At 35.9% G+C, this 14,204-nt stretch overlaps 1 protein-coding gene across 2 annotated transcripts in view; it reads right to left on the bottom strand.

The window, feature by feature from the left end:
* Positions 1 to 14,204, bottom strand: part of UTRN (utrophin) — a 581,550-nt gene that overhangs the window by 456,311 nt on the left and 111,035 nt on the right. For both annotated transcript variants that reach the window (XM_025381643.1, XM_025381644.1), the window contains exon 3: positions 10,157 to 10,218. In XM_025381643.1, the coding sequence (XP_025237428.1) occupies positions 10,157 to 10,218 (62 nt within the window). The remainder of the gene's footprint in view (positions 1 to 10,156; positions 10,219 to 14,204) is intronic.

Below are 14,204 nucleotides of genomic sequence, written 5' to 3'. Positions count from 1 at the left end.
TAGATATAAACAAAAAACAGTACTAACATAATATGGCAAATATGTTAAGGTGAATTTGCAAATCTAGCTTGGTACTGCCAAAATTATACAAAGAAACAGATATAGCAGGGAGACAAAATCTGTCCTATGACTTACCTAAACCCATTATAAGCAATCAAGTTATAACTGCATATAATAAAAAGAGTTGGAAGATAACAGATTTTAAATGCTTTCAAAAGTAATATGTCTGATGAGTGTCATCTTACAAACGAATAACAAATTTGAGCCCTTTGACACTGATTATTCTATTATTTATTTACACCGTTTTCAAAACAGGATTTGAGACACTCTATTTAATTCAATTACTAGTCCCATCATTTACTGTGTGTCTATGTGTGTGTGTGTGTGTGTATACAGTATATATATACACACAAACATACATAGTATACATATCATAATATATTCATACTCTCCTCAGATTAATCTGATGCCCCTGATAGTTCAAAATGATGCCCCAGCATCTGATAACATTGTAAATTTCATGGTCTCTCTCTCTCCCCCTCTTCATCTGTTTTTTGCAAGAAGTTGGTTAATTTAAAAATTCCAATAGAAATAACTTAATTCAATATTTCTCAATCTTTTCAAATTAGAATCTTTAACTCATGAACCCCAATCTCAACACTGACACAAATGTAGCACCCTTTTACATTCTTGTAATTCTTCAATTTTTTAATAATCAATATTGCATCAGTAAGCACTATGTACAACATCATCTTAGTTAATGATAATATATTTATATGATAATACATTTTTAAGCCATTATACAACAAAATGCTACACTTTTTCTCTTGGTGGTGGAATTAAAAGTAGTTTGAAAATTTTTCTTTGGATTTACTCTTTTATCTAATTTTTACAAAGTTTATGTATTATTGCATAAATTAAATAATAGAAGTCTTCAAAAGAATGTTGGCTCTAGTCAAGATTAAGCAAAATTATAAAATTAGGTTCATCTCAATTATAAAATGTGTACCTTAATCAATGAAATGAAGACTGTATGGTATTTAGTATTTACTTTTATGATTCAACTCCATGGCAAAAGAATAAACACAGCATTGCTTTCCACAGAGAAGACTGAAAGCAAAATAAGGGCACTGAAATAATGCCTAATGAGTTCCTTCCACACCTCAACAACAGAAAACCAGCAAAATGTGCTCCAGTCACTTAAACAATTAGTGAGTGCAGATCTCTCAGCCGTCCTCTTTAAGAATTCTGGGTGGTCAGCACAAGTTGTTAAGAATTGAAAAAGATTCCTTTTAGAAGCTTGCTTGGAAGGAGGGAGGGAGAGAAGAGGAAGAGAGAGACAGAGACAAGAGAAACAGACGGTTGCAGATCATCACAGAGTATGCCACATTAACTACAGAGCAATGATTTACAGTGTTTACTGTAAATGTGCAGAGAACAGTCCAAATCAGTAAATGTGCACCTACCTTCAGAACTACAAAATACTGTAAAACACATGCCAAACCAAGTAATATCTTTCAGGGAATCACAAGTCACACAGACATGTAACAGAATGTTTACCTTGATTTTGGTAAGTTATCAGTATAGTGATGATAAAATCTGGAATGATAAGGAACCAGTATGGGGCTCAGATACCTGGTGGCCAGAGGCAGGGGCCACTAGCGTACTCCATGGACAATCAGGTGAGGTCTGGGGGCTGAATAAGCTCTGACTCCAAATTAGCAAGAAAAAAAAAATGGGCTAAGGACATGAATAGACAATTCTCAAAAGAAGATATACAAATGGCCAACAAGAATATGAAAAAATGCTCAACATCACTAATGATCAGGGAAATGCAAATCAAAACCACAATGCGATACCACTTCACTCCTGCATGAATGGCCGTAATGAAAAAATCAAAAAACAATAGAGGTTGGCAAAGATGCAGTGAAAAGGGAACACTGCTGGAAATGTAAACTAGTACAGCCACTATGGAATACAGTGTGGAGATTCCTTAAAGAACTAAAAGTAGAACTACCATTTGATCCAGCAATCCCATTACTGGGTATCTACCCAGAGGAAAAGAAGCCATTATACAAAAAAGATGCTTGCACACACATGTTTATAGCAGCACAATTCGCAATTGCAAAAATATGGAATCAGTCCAAATGCCCATCGAACAATGAGTGAATAAAGAAATTGCAGTGTGTGTGTATATATATGTGTGTGTGTATATACTATTAATACTATACAAATAGTATATATACTATTATATATATTATATATTTATATATTTATATATTATATATTAATTAATATATATTAATATATAATATTTTTGCAGTTGCAAATTGTGCTGCTATAAACATGTGTGTGCAAGCATCTTTTTTGTGTAATGGCTCCTTTTCCAAATGCCCACCTCTGATGGGCATTTGGGCTGTTCCATATTTTTGCAACTGTGAATTGTGCTGCTATAAACATGCGTGTGCAAGCATCTTTTTTATATATAATATAGATATATATTATATATATACTAATAGTATAGTGTATATATAGTATATGAATAATACTATTCAGTCATTAACAAGGAATGAAATAATGGTATTTACGGCAACCTGGATGAAACTAGAGACCATTATTCTAAGTGAAGTAATTCAGGAATGGACAACCAAACATTGCATGTTCTGACTCATAAGTGGGAGTTAAGCTGTGAGGATCCAAAGGTATAAGAATGACACAATGGACTTTGGGGACTGGGGGTGGGAGGGGGTGGGTGGAAGTGGGGGTGAGGGATAAAATTCTACAAATTGGGTACAGTGTATACTGCTCGGGTGATGGGTGCAGCAAAATCTCACCGAATCACCACTAAAGAACTTACTCATGTAACCAAACACCATCTGTTCCCCCAAAAACCTACGGAAATGAAATAAATAAATAAATAGCTCTGACTGCACATGCATACCAGGCAAGGTCTGTAGGCAAACTCAGGAAACAATACAGCTTATTCCATGTATACACAACTGGCAATACAGTAGAAATGTTTGAAGAACGCAGTCCTTCAAAAGATAGGCTTCCATGGGACTAGGGTGAGGCACTGGTAATGCACTGATTCTGACAGTGTAAAGGTAAATAAAATGAAAGTTCCTTTGTTCAATATATATAAAGGAGAGGCAGCTACACTGCTCCTTCCCTTCCCTTAGGGTGTCTCCTTAAAACAAAATAGACCCAATTTTTGTGATCAGGAAATAGATAAACCCAGTCTCGTTTTCCAAGTTAAGTTAAACACAGGAGTTGTTGAGAAGGTGGACAGAAACCATCACAACATGGCACATCTAGTTGTCTCTCACAGAGACAAGTGTTCGTTGTTCTTTCTCCTACTTTACTGAATATTTGTGTGAAATTCTGTCTAGACTTTGTCGTCTTTAACCAACTGCCTGCATGCACTTAACCACACATGCACACTTAATTGTAAATTGTATTTTCTCTGTATTCTATGTTGGTACCAAGAGGTACCAGTGTTGGTAGGATTTTTTATTTCTCCAACAAATAATAACAAAAATAAATGTCAGCTTCTCCCCAAGTGTGACTCCCTTTATGGCTGGTGAATTGTTACCTGTGGCAATTGCAGCTAAAAGTTTCCCAGGCCAGATACGGCTGGTAATGGGTCCAGTGTCTCCTTACTCTGTGTAATAGGTAGAGCTTCTCTCCCCTCAACCACTACCTCTCAGCAATCCCCTCTTGATACCTTACTTCCCACCCCAGCATAAGCCCACCCTTCCCTGCACCACCAGAGCCCATCTCTGAAGCTAGAGATGGTGGGGCCACAAAAGGTTGAATGGAAAAGCACAAGGAAGGTGGTCCTGCTCACTCCTTCCTAGGTGAAGGGTGAATAGTCATTTCCTCCCAGTTGATCAATTTCTAAACTGATCATCAATTATAAAGACTACCAAATTTGCTTCACAATTATGAATACCAATAGGCCGAATCAAAACCCTTTATTAAGTACTCATCAAAGCATAGCATATTAAATAATACTTAACAGTTTTAATTTTAATCATTTGTTTTTAGTTTTAACCAAGGTGAAGTTCATTTTATAAACAATTTTGAGATAAAAATCAAAGTTTAAAAATTCAAACTGAATGAAAACAAAACAAACAGCAACAACAACAAAGCTTGCATAAGTACAGCCAAAGTATATCTGGAAGCTGGTGTTTAAGAATATGGAGTATATTTTATTGTTTTCTTTTTAGAGGTATTAGTGAATAGACACAAATTCACACTTCTTTTTAAGGAACTACTTGAATGTGAATGGCTCCTAAAACAATCAGTTGAGTTGCCATATGCATACTCATGAAATAAACCAATGGCAGACCCAGTGTGTAGCTCTTCAACCTCAAGCCTCTACTACAGATGGTATTTATCATCACATAGGAAGCCTGTCAGCCTGTTTATAGTACTAAAGAGAAGATTGAACACCTAGAGGTGGAAAAGGGTTTGGGCTCCTTTTATTGCACCTCCTGTACAAATCTCTCTCCTCATCTTTTCCCACCCCTATTTTAGTGATCATTAACTTCCAACACGAAAAAAGTACAAAAACAATATCTAAAAGCAATGTCTCATTGTCTCCTAAAGGAAAGCACCTTAATAGCTCTCCATATTGGAATCCATAAAAAAAAATGCTTCATAGCTTTTCTCTCTTAGGTTCTGTCAATTTAAATTTCAAATTTGGAATTGTAACTTACATGAAAACTTGGCTCATCTGTGTCTTAGAAAAGAGAAAAGCAGAAATTTGCACAAACTCAAGTCCAGCATTTCTAAGTTTGCATATTTTCTACCTAACCTTTATTTGTGAAGCCTCTTTAGAGAACTGTCTCACCAAATTGATAAAATAACTTATGCAATTTGTATGTTTTCAGCTCTGCCAGATGAGCAGCTCTGAAAGTCAGCCAAAGAAAATGCAGGCTCAAAGTCAGAGCAAATTTCCCAACAGCAAAGCAATGAGGCCTTTGCTGCCTCCCTTGGGAGACCGGCCGGCTAACAAACCAGAGGCTCTGAAATTTAGAAGGGGCAAAAAACTCAAGTCATATGCACCATACAATGGAAGAACGTGGGCTTAATGAGCCAATGCTTTTTCCTTTTTCTGTTTATATGTGTGGCACAGATCCACAGATCAGGAATATCACAAATTCAAGGTACCTGATAGGTTTTTTATTTTGCATTCCTAAGTAATTATCATCTCCTATACACTTCACAGCAATGCCTCAATATTTCTTCATGATATAAGGCAGGTAATAATGACCAATTGTGTCTTATGGCTATAGAAATGTAGACCAGGTGACCTGAAAAATTTGACTAATAATTTGCCCGAGGTCATAAATAAATGAGCAGGATATCCAGAAATAAGTGTTTAATTTCCTAACTTTTTGCTTTTTTTAGATAATCACTTTTTTGAGCTCTTCATAAGTTTTAAAAAATCCAAGAGCCATAATTCACTGTACACTATGACTTCTCAGGATCCTTGAATTCCAAAGCACCGTATACTCTATGATATGTTAACAAGGATTTGCGGCAAAAAGAATACATATTTTGAGTGAGTGCTGTCTTGGCTACTGTATATTCGTATACAGTTACAAATTAAAAGATGGTTTTAGACCAATATTATTGTCAAGTTCTTTACCAAATCCCTTATCAAGAAAAGAATTGTGCTAGCCTTAAGTTTCTAGTCTTATTTTTCTTCACAGTGAATGTAGTAGTTAGATCCTATGTGAAGAACTGTACTGGGTAAATAAAACAATAATATACATTAAGTCCAAGTGGTCATTTAACAATCACTGCAGCACAACTCCAAGAAATCAGGTAAACAGGGAAAGTCTGGATAGCTGGATTTGCTTATTTTTGTGAAAAATGCAGCAAAAGCCCTGATGCATTATATTCATATCCAGGACATAGCACAATTCATGCCATGTTGCACTCAGTCCTAAACTCTACTCTTGTCTCTTTCCAATGCAACCATCCCCAAGTGGCTTGTGAACATATAGAATTAGGCATATTTACTGTATGTCTATGTCATTGTCATTCATTTATTTATTAAGCCTACAAATACCTTACTGGATACCTACTAAATGCCAAAAGATATGCCAATGAGCAAATAGACAGTCCCTGCACCCACAGAGCTTATGCCTAACCTAGGAAAAAAGACTGGCAACTATTTAAATTACAGTATGGTAAGTGCTTCAAATCATAACACTTTGATAGTATACAGCTTTTCTACCCTAGTCTGGAAGCTCAGAAAAGAGATCCTTGAGGAAGCAACATTTAAGTTCAGGCAAGAAGGAAGGGTAGGAGCTGCCCAGGAAGAGATAGAGAAAGGACTGTGTGCAAAGGCCAGGAAGGCCACCGGGATGGTAAGCAGAGACAGCGTGGCTGGAGCATAAAGAGGGAGCGAAAGGAAAGTACAATAAAATTAGGAGTAAATTGGAAGGTAGCTATTTAGAGTGTTAAGAACCAAGTAAGACCAAAACATCACACTATATATCAAAAATATGTACAATTTCAATTTCTAATTTTGTTTTTTTAAAAAAGGACAATGGGCACCCAATGAAAGAGCTTACAGAAGAGAAAAACGTATTCAGGTTTACCCTTTAGAAACACTATAGATACTCTCTTGAAAATGGAAGGGGAGGCCGGGTGCGGTGGTTCACGCCTATAATCCCAGCACTTTGGGCGGTTGAGGCAGGCAGATCACTTGAGGTCAGGAGTTCAAGACCAGCCTAGCGAACATGGTGACACCCCATCTCTACTAAAAATACAAAAATTAGCTGAGCGTGGTGACATGCACCCATGTTCCCAGCTACTAGGGAGGCTGAGGCAGGAGAATCGCTGCAACCTGGGAGGCAGAGGCTGCAGTGAGCCAAGATTGGACCACTGCACTCCAGACTGGGCGACAGAGCGAGACTCTGTCTCAAAAAAAAAAAAAAAAGAAAAAAAGAAAACAAAAAGGATAGGGAGATGGAGAAGGTGGGGCATGGAATGAAGAACCAATTAGCAGATTCTCACAGTGGTCCATGTATTCAACGATAATTTTCAAACAAGGTAAGGTTATCACTCTCAAACCAATGTGATAATAATGTGTGTTAAAGACTTTATTTAACTCATTAATTAATGAGGGACCCAATAAGGTGTTACAAACAGTTCAGGGGAAAATTTTTAAAAACACATGTTTTATATAAGAAAGATGAAAACTGAAGTAGATTTGCAATAGATGCAAAAACTGGTCTATCCAAGGAGCAATAATTAACTGCTTTCCAAATAATTTTCATTTTTATGGATAAGAATCACTTGCATACCTATTTTCCACAACTTACCTAGTTGTAATGTAGCTCAAAAATAATTAAAGGCAGAGATAATTCAGATGCCTGAGCTAACAGGACACCCACTAGTCTTTCTTGCCCATTGTAAAGTCTCTCACCATTTTTTCCAACACCAATAACAATGACTTAGAAAAGAGACATGTCACTCTACATAGAGTAAGTGGACAATTTTGAATATATGTACATATTGGAATTAACAAGACTCGATGTTTGATTGAGACTTTTGATGGGAAGGAAGCCACAAAGGAAATATCCAGACAAATGCCTGTTTTAAAACAAATTCCTAAATGGCAGAAGGTGCCATCAGTGTCTGTTTGGATTTCTCAGCACAGGGGCCCTGTTGCTCTGTTTAGGAACCCACACTGTAGGGGAGTAGTGGACCCACTGAAAAATTATATTGTAAAGCTCACCACAATGTGCCAAAGGACACGGATTTTAAAAAATTCATTCCCTTCAATGGGATTTTTTTTTTCTTGTTCTAGCGTCTGCATTACCTAGTAATACCAGGCACAAATACAGTCTTTCCCCAGCTCAGCAAGGGTTAAGCCACATGGGAGTCTATGGAAATCTCCCGGTCTAGAAATGTGTTACTCTCTCTTTCACTATCCCCAATTGGAAGCAGTTCAGCTTATGGTCTTAAGACAGCCAGAGGAAAGAAAAAATAATGTGAATGTTTAGTGTCACTGCCATGAGCCTCCCATCTCCAAATATTCATAATTTCTCAGACAAATTCCTTCTAGGTTTTGATTTCTTGCTAGATGAAAATAAAAGTTTTCAGAGTCATCCCACTTTTGGTAGTTTTTCTCCAAACACCATCTCCAAACACTAACACAGAAACTGAGCTCAGAAACTACCATCTCCAAACACGAACACAGACACTTTTAGCTAAAAGCTTTTAGGTCAAAGTTCTGTGTTCCATAACTATAACTTTTACTAAAAATGATAAAAATTACCAAGTCTTTTCTAGTAGTTTGGTAAGAAATACAAATATCCCAGGGCAAACAATTTACATGGGACTTAAAGCCCCCATTTATATTGCAAAATAATAGACATTATACATGTACAAATTTAAATATCAAGTTCGTTTAATAAACTAGTCTGGTACTACCAGAGTTTGTTTTATGTGAGGTCTTTTTAAAGGTGTCAATGACCCGCCATAAACATTGAGAACTTTCTTTTCAATTATTCTTTCTCAGTTCTCATCTCTCTTCCTCTGCAAACCCTTTCCATGTCCTATCGTACTACCTATTGCTCTCCATTGTCATAAATAGGTAAAAAGTAATTTACCCAGTTTCAAATGCTTTCTAAACTTAGGTCTACCAAGTTTAATGCTTTCAAAACAATCTTCAAAATTAGTTCTAAGGCAATTCTTCCCCAAAGACTAAATTAAGCTGCTAAAAACTGCTTCACTTGTTCTATCTAAACAATTCCCGTGTTATCCTCATGAATAACCAGGATGAATAATCTTACTTATACGAGCAATCATGAAACCACTGGAATAAAGCACCTCATATCCAGACTCCCAGTTACTAAAACTACATTCTCTGGAAAATGGTCACATGCAGATGAATACTTCAAAAGTTTTTATTCATGTTAAGCCCGAGATGCACATATGTTACCTGTGTCTCTGGAATAAAACAAATTAAAATGTACCAAAATATGCCTACATGTGCTTTGGAATAATCCTACACATATAACTGCCAATTATGCAAGCACCTTTATGTTCTAATTCTCTATATTTTTAAACCTCTGTCAAAGTTAATTTTCACATTCCTTACATACTCACAGGCAAGATAAAATATCCCTCAAGATAAACTTGTAAAGCCTAAGAAGCAGTGAAATCAAATAACCAACTATAAATATTGGGATGTGGGTCATTTTTTAAACTATGCTGCTACTCAAACTAACCTTAAGATATCCTCATTTTTTCCTCAGGAAATACCAATGTTTGTCTCCCTGACCTTACAACTTTCGAAAAGCAACCAAAAATTTTGAAAAGCAAGTCTTCATTAAAATAGCTTTTATACTGTTTAAAAGACCATAACAGTGTTTCTCTGAGAAACTTCTATTTTTCATCTTGCTATAGAAGAGTAACACAATCTGTTACCCTGAAAACTCTCTTCCCACCTGAGGCTTAGTGCACAAAATTCCAACACCAATAACTAAGAGATAATCATATTAGAACAGATTTGAAAATAGCACTGACAATTCCTCTCTTCAGCATGGTCTGCCCCTAAGAAAAATTATTGCTCAAAGCATTGATTATATTCTAAATAGTCAGAAATGCTAAGAGCAGATCTTTGCGGGGGAGGGGGGATGGAATTAAGGAAGTACACGAGAAAAAAAAAAAACCACAAGGCAGATAAATATTATTAGCCACATCTACAAGAATAAAAATCCATAAATATTTTTGACAGGGTAGAAAGACTTCCTGAATGATAACATTTGGTTTTAACCAGGCAAAATGAAATCATAATCCTCTTAACCAAGAGAACACAAAAATTTTGCCAATGATATATCCTTTCCCAGATGTACCCAGGATTTGCAGAATCGAAAGCAGCTAATTGTTGCCTTAAATATCTGGAGAAGGCCAGGTAAAAGTCAATAGCGTCCCATAAACTATGTATGTGAGAATTTCCATTTAAACGTATTTTGGGAGAGAATAAAAGAAGAATAAATGTATCTGCATACTTAGAAGACTTCTGCTAGGTAACATTTCCTGGGGAAAATTTACTGCACTTCCAACCAAACTCCTTCAATCAGAATGACGCATCCGAACCATCAAAGTTTTTGAAAGTGTCGGTTACCTTTGAAAATCGAGCATTTATCCATTTGGTAAAGGTTTTCTTCTGTACATCATTGTGTTCATCTGTGGAATGGAAAAAGAAAGAGAAGGAAAAAGTATGAGAGTCTGTACCTTTAGTAAAGCACCAAATAAGGTTATCTCTATCCTCGAAGAGTTTAAAATAGTCCTATTAGTCAAGCTCCTGGAGCACAATGATGCGCAGCTGATGCAGAATGTGATGACTGCCCGGTTCACCTATGGAGCCCAACACTGCCTACAACAGAGGGAGGCTCGGGCACCTTTCCCAAGGGACCAGGCTGTCTCACCCTAAGCCCCGGAGTCCTGCCATCAGAGACCAAATCCAGGTTTATGGGATCGAATCAGAGACCTACTTTCCAGCTAGTACCCACAGCACTTTCTGCTACATTTTGTTGAAGTAAAATTTCAGCATAATCAAAATGTCTTCATGTTCAAAACAAAAATTAAAGTTATCCAATAAAAACTCAGGAATTCGTGACTTCCTCCCTCTTCATACTGGTCCTACACCCTCTAGAATGACAGCATAAGGTTTATGGTCAATCTTGTAACCCATTTTCCTGTAGTAAGATTGACATGAGGTTTTAATGATCTTGATCTATACAAACTTTTACAGGTAGAAAAATCAGAAGAATTTAAAACCATTATCAATTTTGGTTTTGATTACAAATTAATTTTATAAGCCATAAAAAATGAAAAGTTACTTTAAAAGACTGACCACCCTGAACTTTTTAAAGATGGGTAGAAGGATTTGGTTACACATAAGAAGGCCATGTGGCTAACAAAAAGAGAAAAGGATTTTCTCTAGAACCAAATAGACAGTGTCCCAATCCATTTATTGTGTGACCTTGGGTCATTATAACATCGCCTAGCCTCACGGTTCTCATCTGTACAATAGGGATAAATAATATCTAGTTTGCAAGAGTACTGTAAAGGTTAGTGAATATAAATGACAATCACTTGATAAAGAGCTGGTGTCCAGCTTGTTATAATGATTATAGTAAAAGTGTAAGCAAGGCAGATAAATGTCCATTGGACCTCTTCAGATCATACTCTCTTCCATCACCACTCGATTTTCTGTTAAAGCCAGTAAAAGAGTCATTGTTGTCTTAAAGCCTACAAAACAGCATTTTGACAATCTCTATCAGTTGTTCAGAAAGCTGTCCAAGGAGTATCTACAACAGTGCAGAAAGGTGTGGCTCCATCCATATGTGTGTCCTGCCTCCTCTGCCACCTTTTATACTGCTGGGCTGCCTCCCACATCGGAACAGCAAAATAATAATGGAGGAGGCCCAGGTGTGCTTGGCCCTCCAGCATCGATTCCACATTAAATACAGACCTGCTCACAAACCTCTACTAGGATCATTAGACATTCATCTACCACTTCACCCAGTTTGTGGTCTTTGGTCCTCACCCCTTTGTGGAAGGAGAGTTTGTAATTAAAAGGTCATTCCCAGAATAAATATAGCAGCAGCTTCAGGAAAAAAAAGAAAAAAAAACGCATTTACAACTCCATAAAGGTAATTGGAGACCTTCTCCAAGACACTAAGGGAGCAAGTGGTATAGAAAACAAAACTGCTGTTTAAGAAACTCCTTGATGTTAATGGTGCTCAGAGGTGACCTTCCTTCAAGAAAGGACAGCAAAGACAGCAACAATCCCTATTTCAAGCTTTATATTATCCGATCAAGGCCACATAAGCCATTTATTAACCAAGAGAAAGTGCTTACACACTGAATGACCCTTTGCCATCTTCATATCAAAGAGGGACACAGCAGAGATTATACTCAGAATACAAGGCTACCACCACACATCAACCTGAAGAAGGCGCTATACCAGCCTCACCAAAATGAATTTAATATTAAATATCACTGTTTAGGGCATTTGAAAAATCCAATTATTTGTCCCACTACCTTAAAAAGGATGTATTTTTATAAATCTGGTTATATGCAGTTTTATTTAATCCTATGAATAACAAATATAGAAAGGTCATAAATAAGTATTAAATTATCTTAATTTGATAACATTCACACAACTTAAGAATTTGAGGCCATAAAAAAGGAAAAAATTATAAGAAATCTCACTACATTTTACATTTTCTCAACCTATTTCCAGAGCATTTAACTTTCTTATTTCAAAAACATATTAAAATATCTCATACTATGTAGGTTTCTCCCCAGATATAAAGTGGACAAAGAAATGAGCACTTTTACCTTATCAAATGACAATAATCTTTCCATTTTATCACATATACAATGAAATCAAATTTATGGATTCCCATTCTTATGTTTGTAAAAATGAATAAGATAATGTTTCAACAATAGTCTTTATTTTATGGGTCAAGTCAATGTCAGAATATAAGTCCAAGTAACAGATAAATTATTCGTCTGTAAACAATACATTTTCTAACATCCAAATGTTTCAAAAATACTTCAAAGTTAATAAATACACTTCTGCATTCATTCTCTTGATACAGTTAAAAATGGGGGAAAGGGTATACATATTTCAAAGACTAGTTTGCATTTTCCTTTTTTCAGACACACACACATACAAACAGACATACTTATTATTTTCTACTAGACAGGAATTTGGTAAAAAAACAAGAATTTGCCTGTGGCTTTTCAATTATGAGATTTAAATGTAACAAACTTGCCACACTTACTAACCTCCACATCACAACAATTAAGGTAAACAATCTTGGCCTAGATCTGGGGGGCGTAAAAATAGCAGACGGGTAACAGGATAACTAAACTTCTGTCATGCTATTCTGATCAGCCATTTTGTCTGCCTAGAAAGTTATATGGAACTTCCACAGTCTCAAATTATTTCAGTCCTCATTATCAAGCCAATTCGTTATTTTAACTTCTCCAAAACAAAAATGTGTAAGAATACAACAAACTTACATACAATTTGATTATAAATAGATATGTATAATATTAAGTGAATGAGTATAATTTCTACTGCACATAAACCTTCTCCAAATGTATTTTCAAGCTTCCAAATTCAAACCAGTGTTTTCCTTAGGCTTGGATTTTTGAAAACCATTTTGTTTCTGAAAGCCTTTGCTGGCGTAGCAAATCTTATCCATTAATGACCTTTCTCCATTAGAGGGATGAACACGAGACTGAATTAGAAGAAGAAAAATGTGTTAAATCCCTTAAGGCTGCTTTTCCAAATTCTTCCTCTAAATATTTTGCTCTTCTTAAAATGCTTTTGACATGCTCACACAGATTCAAAGGCCTTCACTGCTGCCTAGCCTGGAATTTTATTTCTTTGATAGGTAAAAGAAGTAAAGCAAGATGCATCAACAAAACTGCTTGATAAATCTTCAAGGAAACTGGTTTGAAAATGTTTTCACTTCACCAGCTCAAATGCGTATTGAAAATTGTTTTAGCAGAATGTAGCAACATATCTCAATTTAAATCCTAAACTGGAAATGTGGCAGAGAAATTAGGAGTTGTTTCCCCTATGAAAGGACACAAATCATCTCTAAAACTCCACTGTTATTAGAGAGAAAGCATTATCCTCTAGTACACCATTTGAAGCAATTTAAGAGTGTCCAGCTGGCTGGCACTAACGTAACATGAGTTCCCTAAAGTGCAGCTATTTAAAAAAGAAGCACCTAGACCTTTAGCCAAGAAAGAAATCTCTTATTGGATGATTTTAAACTTGGATTGATTTTATCAAGGCCTCTTTCACACACACAAAATTTAACACACCCTAGAAAGCCAATTTCTCATTAGCAAAGAAGATTATTTTGGAAGCAACAAAAGTATTTCAGATCATACTCTCATTTCTTCCTTTTGAGGGCCCTACATGTGAATCACCCCCAATATAAATCTGCTGCTCACACTTAGTTATGCCATTATGCTCTCTTGTTTCATCATACCCAATCATACCCAAACACTAATTCATTTATTTAAACAATATGTATTAAAATATCAAATGAAAATAATAAATATTATATAATAATCTGTAAAATATTATAAATATGTAGACAAAGAAACAAAGCCAACATGAGACAGACTGCTCTCAA

The sequence above is a fragment of the Theropithecus gelada genome, chromosome 4 (genome assembly GCF_003255815.1).
Source record: "Theropithecus gelada isolate Dixy chromosome 4, Tgel_1.0, whole genome shotgun sequence".
Taxonomy (NCBI): domain Eukaryota; kingdom Metazoa; phylum Chordata; class Mammalia; order Primates; family Cercopithecidae; genus Theropithecus; species Theropithecus gelada.
The sequence above is the reverse complement of the archived record's forward strand: the minus strand, read 5'-3'. Positions and strand labels throughout refer to the sequence as shown.